The 18,860-nt window shown below is 64.5% G+C and overlaps 1 protein-coding gene across 1 annotated transcript in view; it reads left to right on the top strand.

The window, feature by feature from the left end:
* The first annotated feature begins 659 nt into the window (after positions 1 to 659).
* The window catches only part of LOC148590533 (spectrin beta chain, non-erythrocytic 2-like), a 53,310-nt gene continuing 35,109 nt past the window's right edge, over positions 660 to 18,860 (top strand). Inside the window, exons 1-11 of the mRNA XM_088538949.1 lie at positions 660 to 813; positions 7,941 to 8,092; positions 9,613 to 9,786; positions 12,144 to 12,235; positions 12,989 to 13,069; positions 13,734 to 13,849; positions 13,926 to 14,038; positions 15,351 to 15,538; positions 15,625 to 15,742; positions 17,281 to 17,439; positions 17,518 to 17,820. Coding sequence (XP_088395075.1) covers positions 660 to 813; positions 7,941 to 8,092; positions 9,613 to 9,786; positions 12,144 to 12,235; positions 12,989 to 13,069; positions 13,734 to 13,849; positions 13,926 to 14,038; positions 15,351 to 15,538; positions 15,625 to 15,742; positions 17,281 to 17,439; positions 17,518 to 17,820 — 1,650 coding nt within the window. The remainder of the gene's footprint in view (positions 814 to 7,940; positions 8,093 to 9,612; positions 9,787 to 12,143; positions 12,236 to 12,988; positions 13,070 to 13,733; positions 13,850 to 13,925; positions 14,039 to 15,350; positions 15,539 to 15,624; positions 15,743 to 17,280; positions 17,440 to 17,517; positions 17,821 to 18,860) is intronic.

Consider the following 18,860-nt stretch of genomic DNA (forward strand, 5'->3'; position numbering starts at 1 on the left):
CCTGGACACCTGGATCTCCTTGGAAGGGGCTGGGGGGGGGGGCAGGATATCCCTGGATATCTGGGATCCCCCCCAAGGTTGTCCCTGGATCCCTTAGGGCCATCCCTGGACACCTGGATCGCCTTGGAAGTGGGGGGCAGGATATCCCTGGATATCTGGGATCTGCCCCAGGTTGTCCCTGGACACCCGGATCCCCTTGGAAGGGGCCGGGGGGGGCAGGATATCCCTGGATATCCGGGATCCCCCCCCAGGTTGTCCCTAGACACCTGGATCCCCTTGGAAGTGGGGGACAGGATATCCCTGGATATCTGGGATCCCCCCACAAGGTTGTCCCTGGATGCCTGGATCCCCTTGGAAGTGGGGGGCAGGATATCCCTGGATATCTGGGATCCCCCCCAGGTTGTCCCTGGACACCCGGATCCCTCAGGACCATCCCCGGACGCCTGGGCCCCTTGTTGGGGGGGGTATCCCGGACGCCTGGGCCCCCTGCGGCAGAGGGGGGGGTTGCGGCCTCCTCCCCCCCCCCTTCCTTGCAGCATTCCCGGGCTGCGCCATGCGGAGCGGGAAGGGGGGGGCGCCCGGCCGCCCGCGGGTGACATCGCGGTGACATCGCGGTGACATCGCGGCGGGGGGGGTTGTTGTCCCCCGCAGGTGGCACCATGTTGTCCCCCACGGACTACGACAGCCGGGACATCCGGGAGCAGTACAACGGCGTGAACAGCCGCTGGGCCGGCGGTGCGCCGGGTGACGGCGATGACAACGAGGACAGCCCCGCGCGCCTGTTCGAGCGCTCCCGCATCAAGGCGCTCGCCGGTACGGGGACACTGGGGACACTGGGGACACGGGGAGGGCAGACAGGCGGACGTTGTATCCCCCCCCGCCTGGGGACACATTGGGGACACGGTTGGGATGCACAGGCGGACGCCGTGCCCCCCTCCGCCTGTTTGGGGACACGGTGAGGACGGACAGACAGGCGTCTCTCCCCCCTTGGAGACACGGTGGGGACACGGGGACACGGTGGGGACGGACAGGTGGACGTCATGTCCCTCCCCCTCCTTGGGGACACGTTGGGGACGCACACACGGACGTCGTGTCCCCCCTCCGCCATCCACTCCCGCTTGGGGACACAGTGGGGACGGACAGATGGACGTTGTGTCCCCATCCCCTGCCTTGGGGACACGGTGGGGACACACACATGGACATCTTGTCCCCACTCTGCCGTCCACTCCCTCTTGGGGACACAGTGGGGACAGACGGATGTCATGTCCCCGTCCCCCACCTTGGGGACATAGTGGGGACAGACTGACAGATGTTGTGTGTCCCCCCCATCCACTCCCACTTGGGGACACGGTGGGGACGGACAGATGGACGTCGTGTCCCTGTCCCCTCCCTTGGGGACATGCTGGGGACGGACTGACAGATGTTGGGTCCCCCCCATCTACTCCCGCTTGGGGACACAGTGGGGCCACCCCCCCCCCACGTGTCACCTCTCCCCCTTGGGGACACTGTGGAGACAGACGGACGTCGTGTCCGTCCCCCACTTTGGGGACACGATGGGGACACTGCCCCTCCCCACATGTGTCACCTCCCCCCTTGGGGACAGGGTGGGGACAGCCCCCCCCCCCCCCGCACGTGTCACCTCCCACAATGGGGACACGGTGGGGACACCGCCCCCCCCCACATGTGTCACCTCCCACAATGGGGACACGATGGGGACACCACCCCCCCACATGTGTCACCTCCCACAATGGGGACATGGTGGGGACACTGCCCCCCCCACATGTGTCACCTCCCTCCTTGGGGACACGATGGGGACACCGTCCCCCCCACATGTGTCACCTCCCACAATGGGGACATGGTGGGGACAGCCCCCCCCCCCGCACGTGTCACCTCTCCCCCTTGGGGACAGGGTGGGGACACTGCCACCCCCCACGTGTCACCTCCCCCCTTGGGGACACGATGGGGACACACGGACGTCATGGCACAGCCCTCCCCGGGGTGCCTGTGTGCGGCAGACACGCGTGTGCAGGAACACACACGCACACGCGTGTGCACACACATATGCACATAAACAGGTGTACACACGCAACATACGTGTGCATGCGCGTATACACACATATACATTTGCTTCTATACACGTGTGCACGCGCATGTGTACACATACACACGTGTAAGCAAGTGTACACACGCGACATACGTGTGCATGCGTGTATAAGCACACATGCATATATGCATATGCTTCTATACACATGTGTGCACGCATGCACACGCACATAAGCGGGAACACATGACACACGTGTGCGTGCATGTGTAAGCACACATACACGTGTGTATATGCTTCTGCACACACATACACACACATGTACACACACATACACACATAAACAAGCATGCACACACGACACGCGTGTGCATGCATGTATAAGCACACATGCATGTGTGTATATGCTTCTGTACACACGTACACACGCACACACATAAACAAGCGTGCACACATAACATGCATGTATGCATGTGTAAGCACACATGCACATGTGTATATGTTTCTGTACATACGTACACACGCACATACACGCACATACACACATAAACAAGCGTGCACACGCGACACGCATGTGCATGCATGTATAAGCACACATGCATGTGTGTATATGCTTCTGTACACACGTACACACGCACATACACACATAAAAAAGCGCGCACACAGGACACGTGTGTCCGTGCATGTGTACACACAGATGCACATGTGTATGTTTTTGTACACACACACGCATGCACATGCACAAACACAAATAAACAAGCATGCACACACAACATGCGTGTGCATGCATGTATAAACACATATACACATGTGTATATACTTGTATACACATGTGCACACGCATGCACACGCATATACACACATAAACAAGTGTTCACACGTGATATATGTTTACATATGTGTACGCAGACATGCGCACATATGCACGTGCTTTTATAAGCACGTGCACACGTAGGTACACACATATACACACATAAAAGAACGTGCACATGCTACACGTGTGTGCATGCATGTATAAGCACACATGCACGTGTGTATATGTGTGCACACGTGCACACGCACACACACATAAAGAAGCGTGCACACGCGATGCGTGTGCATGTATAACCACACATATATATGCATATATGCTTCTGTATGCATGTACACACGCATGCACAGGCACATACACACGTAAATAAGTGTGCACATGTGACATGCATAAGCACACATGCACATCTGTAAATGATTCTGTACACACATACACATGCATGTGTTCACACATACACACATGAACAAGCGTGCACACACGACATGTGTGCATGCACGTACAAGCACACACACGTGTATATGCTTCTGTACGCACATACACACGCCCGTACACGCACATACACACATAAACAAGCGTGCACACGCGACATGCATGTGCATGTATGTGTAAGCACACTTGCACATGTGTATATGGTTTTGCGCACATGCACACACACGCACATACGCACATAAGCAAGCGTGCACACGCGACGTGTGTGCATGCCCGTATAAGCGGACATGCACATGTGTATATGTGTCTGTACACGCGCACACACGCACGTACACACATAAACAAGCGTGCACACGTGACACGCATGTGCATGCATGTATAAACACACGTTCATGTGTGTACATGCTTCTATACACACATGCACACACATGTACACACACGTACACAAATAAACAAGCGTGCACACACTACACGCATGTGCACACGTAACACACGTGTGCAGGCATGTATAAGCACACACGTGTGCATATACCTCTGTACACACATACACACGCATGTACACACACATATACACATAAACAAGCGTGCACAGGTGACACGGGTGTGCATGCATGTATGTACACACGCGCACGTATGTATATGCTTTTACACACACGTGCACACACATGCACATGAACATACACACATAAACAAGCATGCACACACTACACGCATGTGCAGATGTGACACACGTGTGCATGCACGTGTAAGCACACATACACGGGTGTATATGGTTCTGTACACGCGTACACACGCACGTACACACATAAACAAGTGTGCACATGCGACACGCATGTGCATGCATGTATAAACACGTTCACGTGTGTATATGTTTCTGTACACACATGCACATGGATGTACATGCATATACACACATAAACAAGCGTGCACACGCACATACATAGAAAAGCGTGCACACGCGACATGCGTGTGCATGCATGTATGCACACAAGCGCACGTATGTATATGCTTCTATACACACATGCACACACATGTACACACACATACACACATAAATAAGCGTGCACACGCGACACGTGTGCATGCATGTGTAAGCACATATGCACATGTGTATATGCCTGTGTACACACACACATGCATGTACACACATACACATAAAAAAGTGTGCACGCAAGACATACATGTACGTGCATGTATGCACACACGCGCACGTATGTACATGCTTCTATACACACGTGCACACGCATGTACACGCACATAGACACATAAACAACCGTGCACACACGATGTGCGTGTGCACGTCACACATGTGTGCATGCATGTATAAGCACACGCGCATGTGTGTGTATGGGTACACACGTATACACGCACGTACACGCATGAACAAGCGTGCACACACGTGACACGCATGTGAATGCATGTATAAACACATGTTCACATGTGTATATGTTTCTGTACACACGTGCACACGCATGCACACCCACATACACACATAAACAAGTGTGCACATGCGTCACGCATGTGCATGCATGTATAAACACACCTTCACGTGTGTATATGTGTACACACATGCACATACACACATAGAAAAGCATGCACACGCGATGCATGTGCATGTATGTATAAACACACTTTCACGTGTGTACATATTTTTGTACGCATGTGCACACGCATGCACACACATATACACATAAAAAAGCGTGCACACGTGACATGCGTGTGCATGCCCATATAAACACACATGTACATGTGTGTATGTTTCTGTAAACACATGCACATGCATGCACACGCACATATACACATAAACAAGCGTGTACACGCGACATACATGTGCATGCATGTGTGCACACACGCGCACGTATGTACATGCTTCTATACACGTGTGCACACGCACGCACACACATAAACAAGCGTGCACACACTGCACACATGCGCACACACCACACGCGTGTGCACGCGGCCGCTGCAGCCCCACGCACACGCGGGACACGCCGGGACACGCCGGGACACGCAGCCCGCGCGGGGCGGCCCGACCTGTTCCCACGTTCATTCCCGGCGCCTCCCTCTCCCGCCGGAGCCGCCGGAGCCGCCGGGTCCCCCCGGCTGCCACCGCGTCCCTGTCCCCCCCCCCGGGTCCCTGTCCCCCCCCCGCGTCCCTGTCCCCATCCCGGGTCCCTGTCCCCCCTCCGGGTCCCTGTCCCCATCCCGGCCATGTCCCGGCCCCCCCCGGACCCCCCCGGGGACGTCCTGGAGGGCCGGTTCAAGGAGCTGCAAGGTGAGGGGATCCGCTGGGAATGGGGGCGGGATCCACCTCGGGAATGGGAACGGGAGCCGCCGGGAATGCGGATGGGATCCGCCGGGAATGGGGGTGGGATCCACCTCGGGAATGGGAGCGGGAGCTGCCAGGAACAGGGATGGGATCCGCCAGGAATGGGGATGGGATCCCCCTCTGAAATGGAGTGGGAGCCGCTGGGAATGGGGATGGGGTCTGCTGGGAATGGGGATGGGATCCGCTGGGAATGGGGGCGGGATCCACCTTGGGAATGGGAGCGGGAGCCGCCGGGAATGGGGATGGGATCCGCCGGGAGTGGGGGCAGGATCCCCCTCTGGAATGGGAGTGGGAGCTGCCGGGAATGGGAGCGAGATTTGCCAGGAATGGGGATGGGATCCGCCAGGAATGGGGTCGGGAGCTGCCTGGAATAGGAGTGGGATCCCCCTCTGGAATGGGAGCCGGATCCACCAGGAATGGGGATGGGATCCCCCGCTGGAATGGCAGCGGGATCCGCAGGGAATGGGGGCGGGATCCCACTCTGGAACTGGATGGGATACCCCCTGGAAAGGGGGCGGGATCTGCCAGGAATGGGGATGGGATCTGCTGGGAATGGGGTCGGGATCCCTCTCTGGAAGGGGGTCCAGATCCGCCGGGAATGGGCATTCCACTCTGGAACGTGCATGGGATACCCCCCGGAAAGGGGGCGGGATCTGCCGGGAATGGGGTCGGGATCCGCCTGGAATGGGGTCGGAATCCCCCCCGGAACAGGGATCCCCTCCCCAGCCGGTTCCCTATGGGGCCCTGCCGGTCCCCCCCCCCACGGCAGCTCCAGGCCCTATAGGGTCCCCAGGACCCCCCCACTCCCGAGGGGTCCCTATAGGGTCCCCCCGGCCCTATAGGGCTCTATGGGGTCCCCAGGCCCCTATAGGTCCCTCCCGGTTCCCACAGCTCTCCCTGCCCCCCCCTCCCCGAAACCGCCCCCCCCCCGTACCCCGAAACCGGCACACCCAGCCCCGCCCCCGCCCACGGCGCCCCGCCCGGACGCCTGGGCCCCTCCGCCCCATAGAACCCCCCACCCGGACGCCTGGGCCCCTCCAGGGGTTCCTGGGCATCTCAGGAGTCTTGGGGATATTTGAGAAGTCTCTGGTGTCTCCAGGGGTTCCTGGAGCTCTCCAGGAGCTCCGGGGGGTCTCTGGGGATTCCTGGGCGCTCCGGGGGGGTCCCAAGGGGTTCCTGGGGGTCTGCGGCTGTTCCGGGTGCTCTGGACGTCTCCTGGGGGTCTACAGGGATTCCCGGGCACTCTGGGTGCTCCAGGGGGTTTCCAGCCATTCCAGGGGGTCTCCGGGGGTTCCCGGGCGCTCTGGGGGGTCTCCAGGGATTCCTGGGATCTCCAGGGGTTCCCGGGCACTCCAGGGGGTCTCCAGCCATTCCAGGGGATCTCCAGGGGTTCCCGTGGGGTCTCTGGGGGTTCCTGGGCACTCCGGGGGGGTCTCCAGCCGTTCCAGGGGTCTCTGGGGGTTCTCGGGCACTCCAGGGAGTCTCCGCGGATTCCTGGGAGCTCCAGGGAGTCTCCAGCCGTTCCGGGGGTCTCCAGCCATTCCAGGGGATCTCCAGGGGTTCCCAGGAGCTCTGGAGGGTCTCTGGGGGTTCCAGGGGTCTCCGGGTGCTCCGGGGGGTCTCCAGCCCTTCTGGGGGGTCTCCAGCCATTCCGGGGGGTCTCCGGGGGTTCCTGGGCGCTCCAGGGGGTCTCTGGGGATTCCTGGGAGCTCTGGGGGGTCTCCAGCCATTCCAGGGTGTTTCTGGGGGTTCCCGGGCACTCCAGGGGGTCTCCAGCCATTCCAGGGGATCTCCAGGGGTTCCCAGGTGCTCCGGAGGGTCTCTGGGGATTCCTGGGAGCTCCGGGGGGTCTCCAGCCGTTCCGGGAGCTCTCCGGGGGTTCCCGGGCGCTCCGGGGGGTCTCCGGGGGTTCCTGGGAGCTCCGGGGGGTCTCCAGCCATTCCAAGGGATCTCCAGGGGTTCCCAGGTGCTCCGGAGGGTCTCTGGGGATTCCCGGGTGCTCTGGGGAGTCTCCGGGGATTCCTGGGAGCTCCGGGGGGTCTCCAGCCATTTGAGGGGATCTCCAGGGGTTCCCGGGCGCTCCGGGGGGTCTCCGGGCGCTCTGGGTGCTCCGGGGGGGTCTCCAGCCGTTCCGGGGGGTCTCCAGGTGTTCCCGGGCACTCCAGGGGGTCTCCAGCCATTCCAGGGGTCTCCGGGGGTTCCCGGGCACTCCAGGGGGTCTCCAGCCGTTCCAGGGGGTCTCCAGGGGGTCTCCGGGGGGTCTCCGGGGATTCCCGGGCGCTCCGGGGGGTCTCCGGGTGTTCCCGGGCGCTGAGGGCTGCGTCCCGCAGACGAGCGCGAGGCCGTGCAGAAGAAAACCTTCACCAAGTGGGTGAACTCGCACCTGGCCCGGGCCACCGCGCGCGTCGGGGACCTCTACGGGGACCTGCGCGACGGGCGCCTGCTGCTGCGGCTGCTCGAGGTGCTCTCGGGAGAGCAGCTGGTGAGCGGGAGCGGGAACGGGAACGGGAACGGGAACCGGGATGGGGCGGGAGCGGGAACGGGGACGGGAACCGGGATGGGGCGGGAACGGGAACGGGAACCGGGAACCGGGATGGGGCGGGAGCGGGAACGGGGACGGGAACCGGGATGGGGCGGGAACGGGAACGGGAACCGGGATGGGGCGGGAGAGGGAACCGGGAACCGGGAACCGGGATGGGGGGGGGGGGAAAGGGAACCGGGAACCGGGATGGAGCGGGAAAAGGGAACCGGGAACTGGGATGGGGAGGGAGAAGGGAACCGGGAACCGGGATGGGGCGGGAAAAGGGAACTGGGAACCGGGATGGGGCGGGAAAAGGGAAAGGGAGCCGGGAACCGGGATGGGGCGGGAAAAGGGAACCGGGATGAGGCGGGAGAAGGGAACCGGGAACCGGGATGGGGCGGGAAAAGGGAGCTGGGAACCGGGAACCGGGATGGGGCGGGAGAAGGGAACCGGGAACCGGGATGGGGCGGGAAGAGGGAACCGGGAACCGGGAACCGGGATGGGGCGGGAAAAGGGAACCGGGAACCGGGAACTGGGATGGGGCGGGAAAAGGGCCCCAGCGTCCGGGAGTCGGGATGGGGCAGGAGAAGGGCCCCGGTGTCCAGGCATTGAGATGGGATGGGCCGGAAGAGGCAGAATGGGACGAGGGCTCTGGGATCCGGATACTGGGACTGCACGGGATGGGATGGGATGGCACGGGATGACATGGGATGGGACGAGGGCCCCATGTCCGGGCGTCAGGATGGAATGGGATGGCACGGGATGGCACAGGATGGGATGGGATGGGACGAGGGCTCCGTGTCCGGGTGCCAGGATGGCACGGGATGGCACGGGATGGGATGAGGACCCCATGTCCGGGCACCAGGATGGCATGGGACAGCACAGAATGGCATGGGATGGGACGGGATGGGACGAGGGCCCTGTGTCCAGGTGCTGGGATGGCACGGATGGCACGGGATGGGACGGGACAGCACAGGTTGGGACAGGATGACAAGGGATGGGACGAGGGTCCCGCGTCCGGGCGCTGGGATGGCACGGGATGGGATGGGATGGGACAAGGGTCCCATGTCCGGGCACCAGGATGGCACGGGATGGCACGGGATGGCATGGGATGGCACGGGACAGCACGGGATGGCATGGGATGGGACGGGATGGCACGGGATGGCACAGGATGGGACGTGATGGGGCAGAACGGCACAGGATGGGACGGGACGGGACAGGATGGGATGGGATGGCACGGGACAGTACAGGACGGCACGGGATGGCACGGGACGGAGTGGAATGGGGTGGGATGGCACAGGATGGCATGGGACAGCACGGGACGGCACGGGATGGGACGGAATGGGATGGCACAGGATGGAGTGGGATGGAATGGGATGGCACGGGATGGGACAGGATGGCATGGGACGGCATGGGACAGCACGGGACGGCATGGGACTGCACGGGACGGCACGGGACAGGACAGCCGTGCCCCTCTGCAGCCCAAGCCCACCAAGGGCCGCATGCGGATCCACTGCCTGGAGAACGTGGACAAGGCGCTGCAGTTCCTCAAGGAGCAGCGCGTGCACCTGGAGAACGTCGGCTCGCACGACATCGTGGACGGCAACCACCGCCTCACGCTGGGCCTGGTCTGGACCATCATCCTGCGCTTCCAGGTGCCCCCGCGGCTCCTTGTGCCATGCGGGGGGACCCGGTTCCATGTGGGGGTCCTGGTGGCCATCGAGGGGTCCCGGAGCCCAACAGGGGGTCCCTGTGCCCATCGGGGGGTCCCAGAGCACAATAGGGGGTCCCTGTGCTGTTCGGGGGGTCCTTGTGCCCGTTGGGGGGTCCTTGTGCCATCTGGGGGGTCCTTGTGCCTGTTGGGGGGTCCCGGAACCCAATAGGGGGTCCCAGAGCACAATAGGGGGTCCCTGTGCTGTTCGGGGGGTCCCAGTTCCATCTGGGGGGGTTCTTGTGCCCATTGGGGGGTCCTTGTGCCATCTGGGGGGGTCCCTGTGCCCGTCGGGGGGTCCCTGTGCCCATCGGGGGGTCCCGGAGCCCAACAGGGGGTCCCTGTGCCTGTTGACGGGTCCCTGTGGTCATTGGGGGTTCCCGGTGTCCATCGGGGGGTCCCAGAGCCCAATAGGGGTCCCTGTGCCATCCGGGGGGGCCCAGTTCCATGTGGGGGGTCCTGGTGGCCATCAGGGGGTCCTGGAGCCCAACAGGGGGTCCCTGTGCCTGTTGGGGGGTCCTTGTGCCATTTGGGGGGTCCTAGTTCCATCTGGGGGGTCCCAGTGCCCATTGGGGGGTCCCTGTGCCCGCCGGGGGGTCCTTTTGCCATGTGGGGGGCCCCGGTTCCATCTGGGGGTCCCGGTGGCCATCAAGGGGTCCTGGAGCCCAATAGGGGGTCCCTGTGCCCGCCGGGGGGTCTTTCTGCCATTTCGGGGGTCCCAGTTCCATCTGGGGGGTCTCTGTGCCCATCAGGGGGTCCCACAGCCCAATAGGGGATCCCTGTGCCTGTTGGGGGGTCCTTGTGCCATTTGGGGGGTCCTTGTGCCATCCGGGGGGGCCTGGTTCCATCTGGGGGGTCCCTGTGCCCATCGGGGGGTCCCGGTGCCCATCGGGGGGTCCCAGAGCACAATAGGGGGTCCCTGTGCTGTTTGGGGGGTCCCAGTTCCATCTGGGGGGGGTCCTTGTGCTGGTTGCGGGGTCCTTGTGCCATCTGGGGGCTCCCAGTTCCATCTGGGGGGTCCCTGTACCCGTCCGGGGGTCCCTGTGCCCATCGGGGGGTCCCGGAGCCCAACAGGGGGTCCCTGTGCCTGTTGACGGGTCCCTGTGGTCATTGGGGGTTCCCGGTGTCCATCGGGGGGTCCCAGAGCCCAATAGGGGTCCCTGTGCCATCCGGGGGGGCCCAGTTCCATGTGGGGGGTCCTGGTGCCCATCGGGGGGTCCCGGAGCCCAATAGGGGGTCCCTGTGCCTGTTGGGGGGTCCTTGTGCCATTTGGGGGGTCCTAGTTCCATCTGGGGGGTCCCAGTGCCCATCAGGGGGTTCCGATGCCCATCAGGGGGTCCCTGTGCCCACCGGGGGGTCTTTCTGCCATTTTGGGGGTCCCAGTTCCATCTGGGGGGTCCCTGTGCCTGTTGGGGGGTCCTTGTGCCATTTGGGGGATCCCGGTTCCATGTGGGGGGTCCCTGTGCCCGTTGAGGGGTCCTTGTGCCATCTGGGGGGTCCCAGTTCCATATGGGGGGTCCTGGTGGCCATCGGGGGGTCCTGGAGCCCAATAGGGGGTCCCTGTGCCCGTTGAGGGGTTCCTCTGCCCGTCGGGGGGTCCCGGTGCCCATCCGGGGGTCACAGAGCCCAATAGGGGGTCCCTGTGCTGTTCGGGGGGTCCTACTTCTATCTGGGGCGTCCCTGTGCCCGTTGGGGGGTCCCAGTGCCCATTGGAGGGTCCCGGAGCCCATTGGGGAGTCCCTGTGCCCGTTGGGGGGTCCCTGTGCCCGTTGGGGGATGCCGGTGCCCACTGGGGGGTCCCGGAGCCCATTGGGGGGGTCCCTGTGCCCATTGGGGGATCCCTGTGCCCGTTGGGGGGGTCCTTGTGCCCATTGGGGAATGCCGGTGCTCACTGGCGGGTCCTTGTGCCCATTGGGGGGTCCTTGTACCATTCAGGGGGTCCCTGTGCCCATTTGGGGGGTCCCTGTCCCCCCCATGGGGTCCCTGTCCCCCCCCATGGGGTCCCTACCCCCCCGGGATCCCTGTCCCCTCATGGGGTCCCCGTCCCCTCCATGGGGTCCCTGTCCCCTTTATGGGGTCCCTGTCCCCTCCATGGGGTCCCTGCCCTCCCAGGATCGCTGTCCCCCCCATGGGGTCCCTGTCCCCCGCCATGGGGCCCCTGTCCCCCTCCCAGGATCCCTGTTCCCTCTATGGGGTCCCTGTCCCCTCTATGGGGTCCCGCCCCCCCCCCATGGGGTCCCTGTCTCCTCCATGGGGTCCCAGCCCCCCTAAGCGGTGGCCGGTCCCGCTGGCGCTTCCCAGATCCAGGACATCAGCGTGGAGACGGAGGACAACAGGGAGAAGAAGTCGGCCAAGGACGCGCTGCTGCTCTGGTGCCAGATGAAGACGGCCGGGTGAGCGCGGGGACACGGGGACATGGGGACAGCGGGGGGATGTGGGGACCACGGGGACAGCAGGGGGACACGGGGACACGGGGACAGTGGGGACAGAGGGGACAGAAGGGACATGGGGACACGGGGACACAGGGACAGCACGGGGCTGGGGACACCACAGGGACCATGGGGACACCGAGGACACTGTGGGGCTGGGACACCGTGAGGACACTGTGGGGACACTGCGGGGACACCACAGGGACCATGGGGACAGTGGGGACACCGCGAGGCTGGGGACACCATAGGGACCATGGGGACACTGAGGACACCGTGGGGCTGGGGACACCGTGAGGACACTGTGGGGACACTGCGGGGACACCACAGGGACCATGGGGACAGTGGGGACACCGCGAGGCTGGGGACACCATAGGGACCATGGGGACACTGAGGACACCATGGGGCTGGGGACACCGTGAGGACACTGTGGGGACACTGCAGGGACACCACAGGGGCCATGGGAACACTGAGGACACCACGAGGCTGGGGACACTGTGAGGACACCGCGGGGCTGGGGACACCACAGGGACCATGGGGACACCGAGGACACTGTGGGGCTGTGGACACCGTGGGGACACCATGGGGACAGCAGGGACACCACAGGGCTGGGGACATTGTGGGGCTGGGGACACTGGTGACACCTCGGGGTTGGGGACACCGTGGGGACACCACGGGCTTGGGGACAGCGGTGACAACCCGCACTGCCACCGCCTGTAGCTACCAGAGTGTCAACGTGCACAACTTCACAACGAGCTGGCGCGACGGGCTGGCCTTCAACGCCATCATCCACAAGCACCGGTGAGCGGGGACACCGCAGGGACACGGTGACACCCTGACGCACGGGGACATCCTGTCGACACGGGGACACCCCGGCGACACAGGGACACCCCAGCGGCATAGTGACACCCCATCGCGTGGGGACACCGCAGGGACACGGGGACATCCTGGCGCGTGGGGACACCCCGGGGACATGGTGACACCCTGGTGACGTGGGGACACCCCAGCATGCGGGGACACCCTGGCGACACGGTGACACTCTGGTGTGTGTTGACACCCTGGCGACACGGTGACACCCCAGCGACGCGGTGACGTCCCGGAGATGCGGGATCATCCCAGCACATGGGACACCCTGGTGCGCATTGACACCCTGGCTCGCGTTGACACCCCGGTGACGCGGTGACACCCCGACAACGCGGTGACGTCCCAGAGATGGGGGGTCATCCTGGCGCGCGTTGACACCCCGGTGCGCATTGACACCCCGGCTCACGTTGACACCCTAGCGACACAGTGACACCCTGGCGACACGGTGACATCCCGGAGATGCGGGGTGATCCCGGCGCGCGTTGCTCGTGTTGACACCCCGGTGACGTGGTGACACCCCAGCGATGCGGGGACATCCCGGTGACGCGGTGACAGCCCGGCGACACGGTGACGTCCCGGTGACGTCCCCGTGTCCCCGCAGCCCCGACCTGGTGGACATGGAGGCCCTGCAGCGCTGCAACGCGCACTACAACCTGCAGAACGCCTTCACCGTGGCCGAGCGCGAGCTGGGCCTCACCAAGCTGCTCGACCCCGAAGGTGACGGTGGCACTTGGTGGCATTGGGGGGGGTGTCCCCGCGGCCGGGTGACACCCGGTGCCACCTCCCCGCGCAGACGTCAACGTGGAGCAGCCCGATGAGAAGTCCATCATCACCTACGTGGCCACCTTCTACCACTACTTCTCCAAGATGAAGGCGCTGGCCGTGGAGGGGAAGCGCATCGGGAAGGTGACGCGGGGACACCGGGACGGGACACATGGAGGGGACACATGGAGGGGACACAGGGACAGGCAGAGGGGACACAGGGACAGATGTTGGCGCCACCAAGGAGGGCACAGGGGAGGCAGAGGACGGATGGACGGACACACGGAGAGGACGGGACACATGGAGGGGACATGGGGACAGGCGGAGGGGACTTAGGGATGGGACACATGGAGGGGACAGAGGGACAGGCGGAGGGGACTTAGGGATGGGACACATGGAGGGAACAAAGGGGCAGGCGGAGGGGACACAGGGATGGGACACATGGAGAGGACACAGGGACGGGCGGAGGGGACACAGGGATGGGACACGTGGAGGGGACAGGACACATAGAGGGGACATGGGGACGGCCAGAGGGGACCCAGGGACAGGGCGAGGGGACACAGGGACAAGCGGAACCACCACAGAGGGCACAGGGGAGGCTGAAGGAAAGGATGGGCACATGGAGGGGACCCAGGGACACGCGGAGGGGACCCAGGGACATGCAGAGGGGACTGAGGGACACACAGAGGTGACCCAGGGACATGCAGAGGGGACCCAGGGACACGCAGAGGGGATGGATGGACACATGGAGAGGACTCAGGGACACATGGAGGGGACCCAGGGACACGCGGAGGGGACCCAGGGACATGCGGAGGGGACCCAGGGACACGCGGAGGGGGTGGACGGACACATGGAGGGGACCCAGGGACACATGGAGGGGACCCAGGGACATGCGGAGGGGACACAGGGACACGCGGAGGGGACACAGGGACACGTGGAGGGGACCCAGGGACACGCGGAGGGGGTGGACGGACACATGGAGGGGACCCAGGGACACATGGAGGGGACCCAGGGACATGCGGAGGGGATGGACAGACACGTGGAGGGAACCCAGGGACACGTGGAGGGGATGGATGGACATGTGGAGGAGACCCAGGGACACGTGGAGGGGACCCAGGAACATGCGGAGGGGACCCAGGGACACACGGAGGGGATGGATGGACACATGGAGGGGACCCAGGGACACATGGAGGGGACCCAGGGACACGTGGAGGGGATGGACGGACACATGGAGGGGACCCAGGGACACGCGGAGGGGACCCTGGGACACACGGAGGGGACCCAGGGACACATGGAGGGGACCCAGAGACACGTGGAGGGGACACAGGGACACATGGAGGAGACTGAGGGACATGCAGAGGGGACCCAGGGACACGCGGAGGGGATGGACGGACACATGGAGGGGACCCAGGGACACGCGGAGGGGACACGGGGCCAGCTGTCCCCCCCGCCGCAGGTGCTGGACGCGGCGCTGGAGGCCGAGCGGCTGGTGGCCAAGTACGAGGCGCTGGCGGCCGCGCTGCTGCGCTGGATCGCGGAGACGGCGGCGGCGCTGAGCGCGCGCGAGCTCGCCAACTCGCTGGCCGGCGTGCAGGGCCAGCTGCAGGCCTTCAACACCTACCGCACCGTGGAGAAGCCGCCCAAGTGAGCGCCGCGGGGACGGGGGACGCCGCCGCGGCGGCCTCCGCGCCGGCCTCCGCACCGCCGCGTCCCACCGCTCTTCCCGGCAGGTTCATGGAAAAGGGCAACCTGGAGGTGCTGCTCTTCAGCATCCAGAGCCGCCTGCGGGCCAACAACCAGAAAGGCTACGTGCCCCGCGACGGGAGGCTGAGCGCTGACATCAACAAGGTGCGCGAGCGGGGCGGAGGCCCGGGAGGCACGGAGGCCCCGGGAGGCCACATGAAAGCCTGGAGAGGCCCCAAGGGCACGGAGGCCCCGGAGGCCGCATGGGAGCCCATAGGGTCTCCCCGTCCCGGTGCACATGGAGGCTTTTGGAGGCCCCACGAAGGCCCATAGGGTCCCCCAGCCCAGTGCACACAAAGGCCCTTGGAGGCCACATGAAAGCCCATAGGACCCCCTGGCCCAGTGCACATGGAGGCCCCGGGAGGCCCCACGAAGGCCCATAGGGTCCCCCAGCCCCATGCACACGGAGACCCCGGAGGCCGCACAGAAGCCCATAGGGCCTCCCCATACCAGTGCACACAGAGGCCCTTGGAGGCCAAACGAAAGCCCGTAGGGCCTCCTCAACCCAGGGCACACGGAGGCCCCAGAGGCCGCACAGAAGCCCATAGGGCCTCCCCAGCCCAGTGTGCACGGAGGCCCTTGGAGGCCACACGAAAGGCCATAGAGCCTCTCCAGCCCCATGCCCACGGAGGCCCCAGAGGCCACATGGAAGCCCATAGGGCCTCCCTGGCCCCGTGCAAACGGAGGCCCTGGAGGCCGCATAGAAGCCCATAGGGCCTCCCTGGCCCAGGGCACACGGAGGCCCTTGGAGGCCAAACAAAAGCCCATAGGGCCTCCCTAGCCCAGTGCACACGGAGGCCCTGGGAGGCTGCACTAAAGCCCATAGGGCTTCCCCATACCAATGCGCACGGGGGCCCTGGAGGCCACACGAAAGCCCATAGGGCCTCCCCAGCCCAGTGCACACGGAGGCCCTTAGAAGCCGCATGAAAGCCCATAGGGCCTCCCCGGCCCCATGCACACAGAGGCCCTTGGAGGCTACACGAAAGGCCCTAGGGCCTCTCCAGCCCCATGCACATGGAGGCCCCGCAGGCTGCATGGAAGCCCATAGGGCCTCCCCATACCAGTGCACACAGAGGCCCTTGGAGGCCAAACGAAAGCCCATAGGGCCTCCTCGACCCAGGGCACACGGAGGCCCCAGAAGCCGCACAAAAGCCCATAGGGCCTCTCCAGCCCAGTGTGCACGGAGGCCCTTGGAGGCCACACGAAAGGCCATAGAGCCTCTCCAGCCTCATGCACACGGAGGCCCCAGAGGCCGCATGGAAGCCCATAGGGCCTCCCTGGCCCCGTGCAAACGGAGGCCCTGGAGGCCGCATAGAAGCCCATAGGGCCTCCCTAGCCCAGTGCACACGGAGGCCCTGGGAGGCTGCACTAAAGCCCATAGGGCCTCCCCATACCAGTGCGCACGGAGGCCCCGGAGGCCACACGAAAGCCCATAGGGCCTCCCCGGCCCCATGCGCACGGAGGCCCTTGGAGGCTACACGAAAGGCCCTAGGGCCTCCCCGGCCCCGTGCACATGGAGGCCCCGGAGGCTGCATGGAAGCCCATAGGTCCTCCCCATACCAATGCGCGCGGAGGCCCCGGAGGCCGCGCGGAGGCCCTTGGAGGCCCCGCGCGCCGCAGCCTCCCCCCATCCCGTCCCGCAGGCCTGGGAGCGGCTGGAGAAGGCGGAGCACGAGCGGGAGCTGGCGCTGCGGGACGAGCTCATCCGGCAGGAGAAGCTGGAGCAGCTGGCCGCCCGCTTCGAGCGCAAGGCGGCCCTGCGCGAGACCTGGCTCAGCGAGAACCAGCGCCTGGTGGCCCAGGTGCGCCCCGCGCCGGGGGGCCCCGGCGTCCGGCCCCGCGCGCGCCGCGTCCTCCTCACCCGCTCCCCGTTATCCCAGGATAACTTCGGGCAGGACATGTCGGCGGTGGAGGCCGCCGTGCGCAAGCACGAGGCCATCGAGAGCGACATCGTGGCGTACGGCGAGCGCGTGCGCGCCGTGAGCGCCGTGGCGGCCGAGCTGGAGGCCGAGGGCTACCACGGCGTGCGGCGCGTGCTGGCGCGGCGCGACAACGTCACGCGGCTCTGGGACGCCCTGCGGAGGCTGCTGGCCTCGCGGCGCCAGCGGCTGCTGCTGCACCTGGAGCTGCAGAAGATGCTGCGGGACCTGGGGCACCTCATGGACTGGATGGAGGAGATGAAGGTGGGCGGGAGCGCGGGAGCCGTGGATGGGAGCGCATGGATGGGAGCGCATGGATGGGAGCATGGATGGGAGCATGGATGGGAGCATGGATGTGAGTGCATGGATGGGAGGAGCATGGATGGGAGCGCATGGATGGGAGCATGGATGGGAGCATGGATGGGAGTGTGTGGATGGGAGCGCATGGATGGGAGCATGGATGCGAGCGCATGGATGGGAGGAGCATGGATGGGAGCGCATGGATGGGAGCATGGATGCGAGCGCATGGATGGGAGCGCATGGATGGGAGCGCGTGGATGGGAGCGCATGGATGGGAGCGTGGATGGGAGCATGGATGGGAGCGCATGGATGGGAGCGCGTGGATGGGAGCATGGATGGGAGCACATGGATGGGAGCATGGATGGGAGTGCATGGATGGGAGCATGGATGGGAGCGCATGGATGGGAGCGTGGATGGGAGTGCATGGATGGGAGCATGGATGGGAGCATGGATGGGAGCATGGATGGGAGCGCATGGATGGGAGTGTGTGGATGGGAGCGCATGGATGGGAGCATGGATGGGAGTGCATGGATGGGAGCGCGTGGATGGGAGTGCGTGGATGGGAGCGCGTGGATGGGAGCGCGTGGATGGGAGCATGGATGGGAGCACATGGATGGGAGCGCATGGATGGGAGCATGGATGGGAGCACGTGGATGGGAGCGCATGGATGGGAGCGCATGGATGGGAGCGCATGGATGGGAGTGCGTGGATGGGAGCGCATGGATGGGAGCGCGTGGATGGGAGCGTGGATGGGAGCGCATGGATGGGAGGAGCATGGATGGGAGCATGGATGGGAGTGCATGGATGGGAGCGCGTGGATGGGAGTGCGTGGATGGGAGCGCGTGGATGGGAGCATGGATGGGAGCATGGATGGGAGCATGGATGGGAGCGCGTGGATGGGAGCATGGATGGGAGCACATGGATGGGAGCGCATGGATGGGAGCACATGGATGGGAGCGCGTGGATGGGAGCGCGTGGATGGGAGCGTGGATGGGAGCGCATGG

This window comes from Tinamus guttatus, unplaced genomic scaffold, assembly GCF_059628265.1.
Source record: "Tinamus guttatus ecotype Peru unplaced genomic scaffold, ASM5962826v1 Tinamus_guttatus_pri_ptg001276l, whole genome shotgun sequence".
Taxonomy (NCBI): Eukaryota; Metazoa; Chordata; class Aves; order Tinamiformes; family Tinamidae; genus Tinamus; species Tinamus guttatus.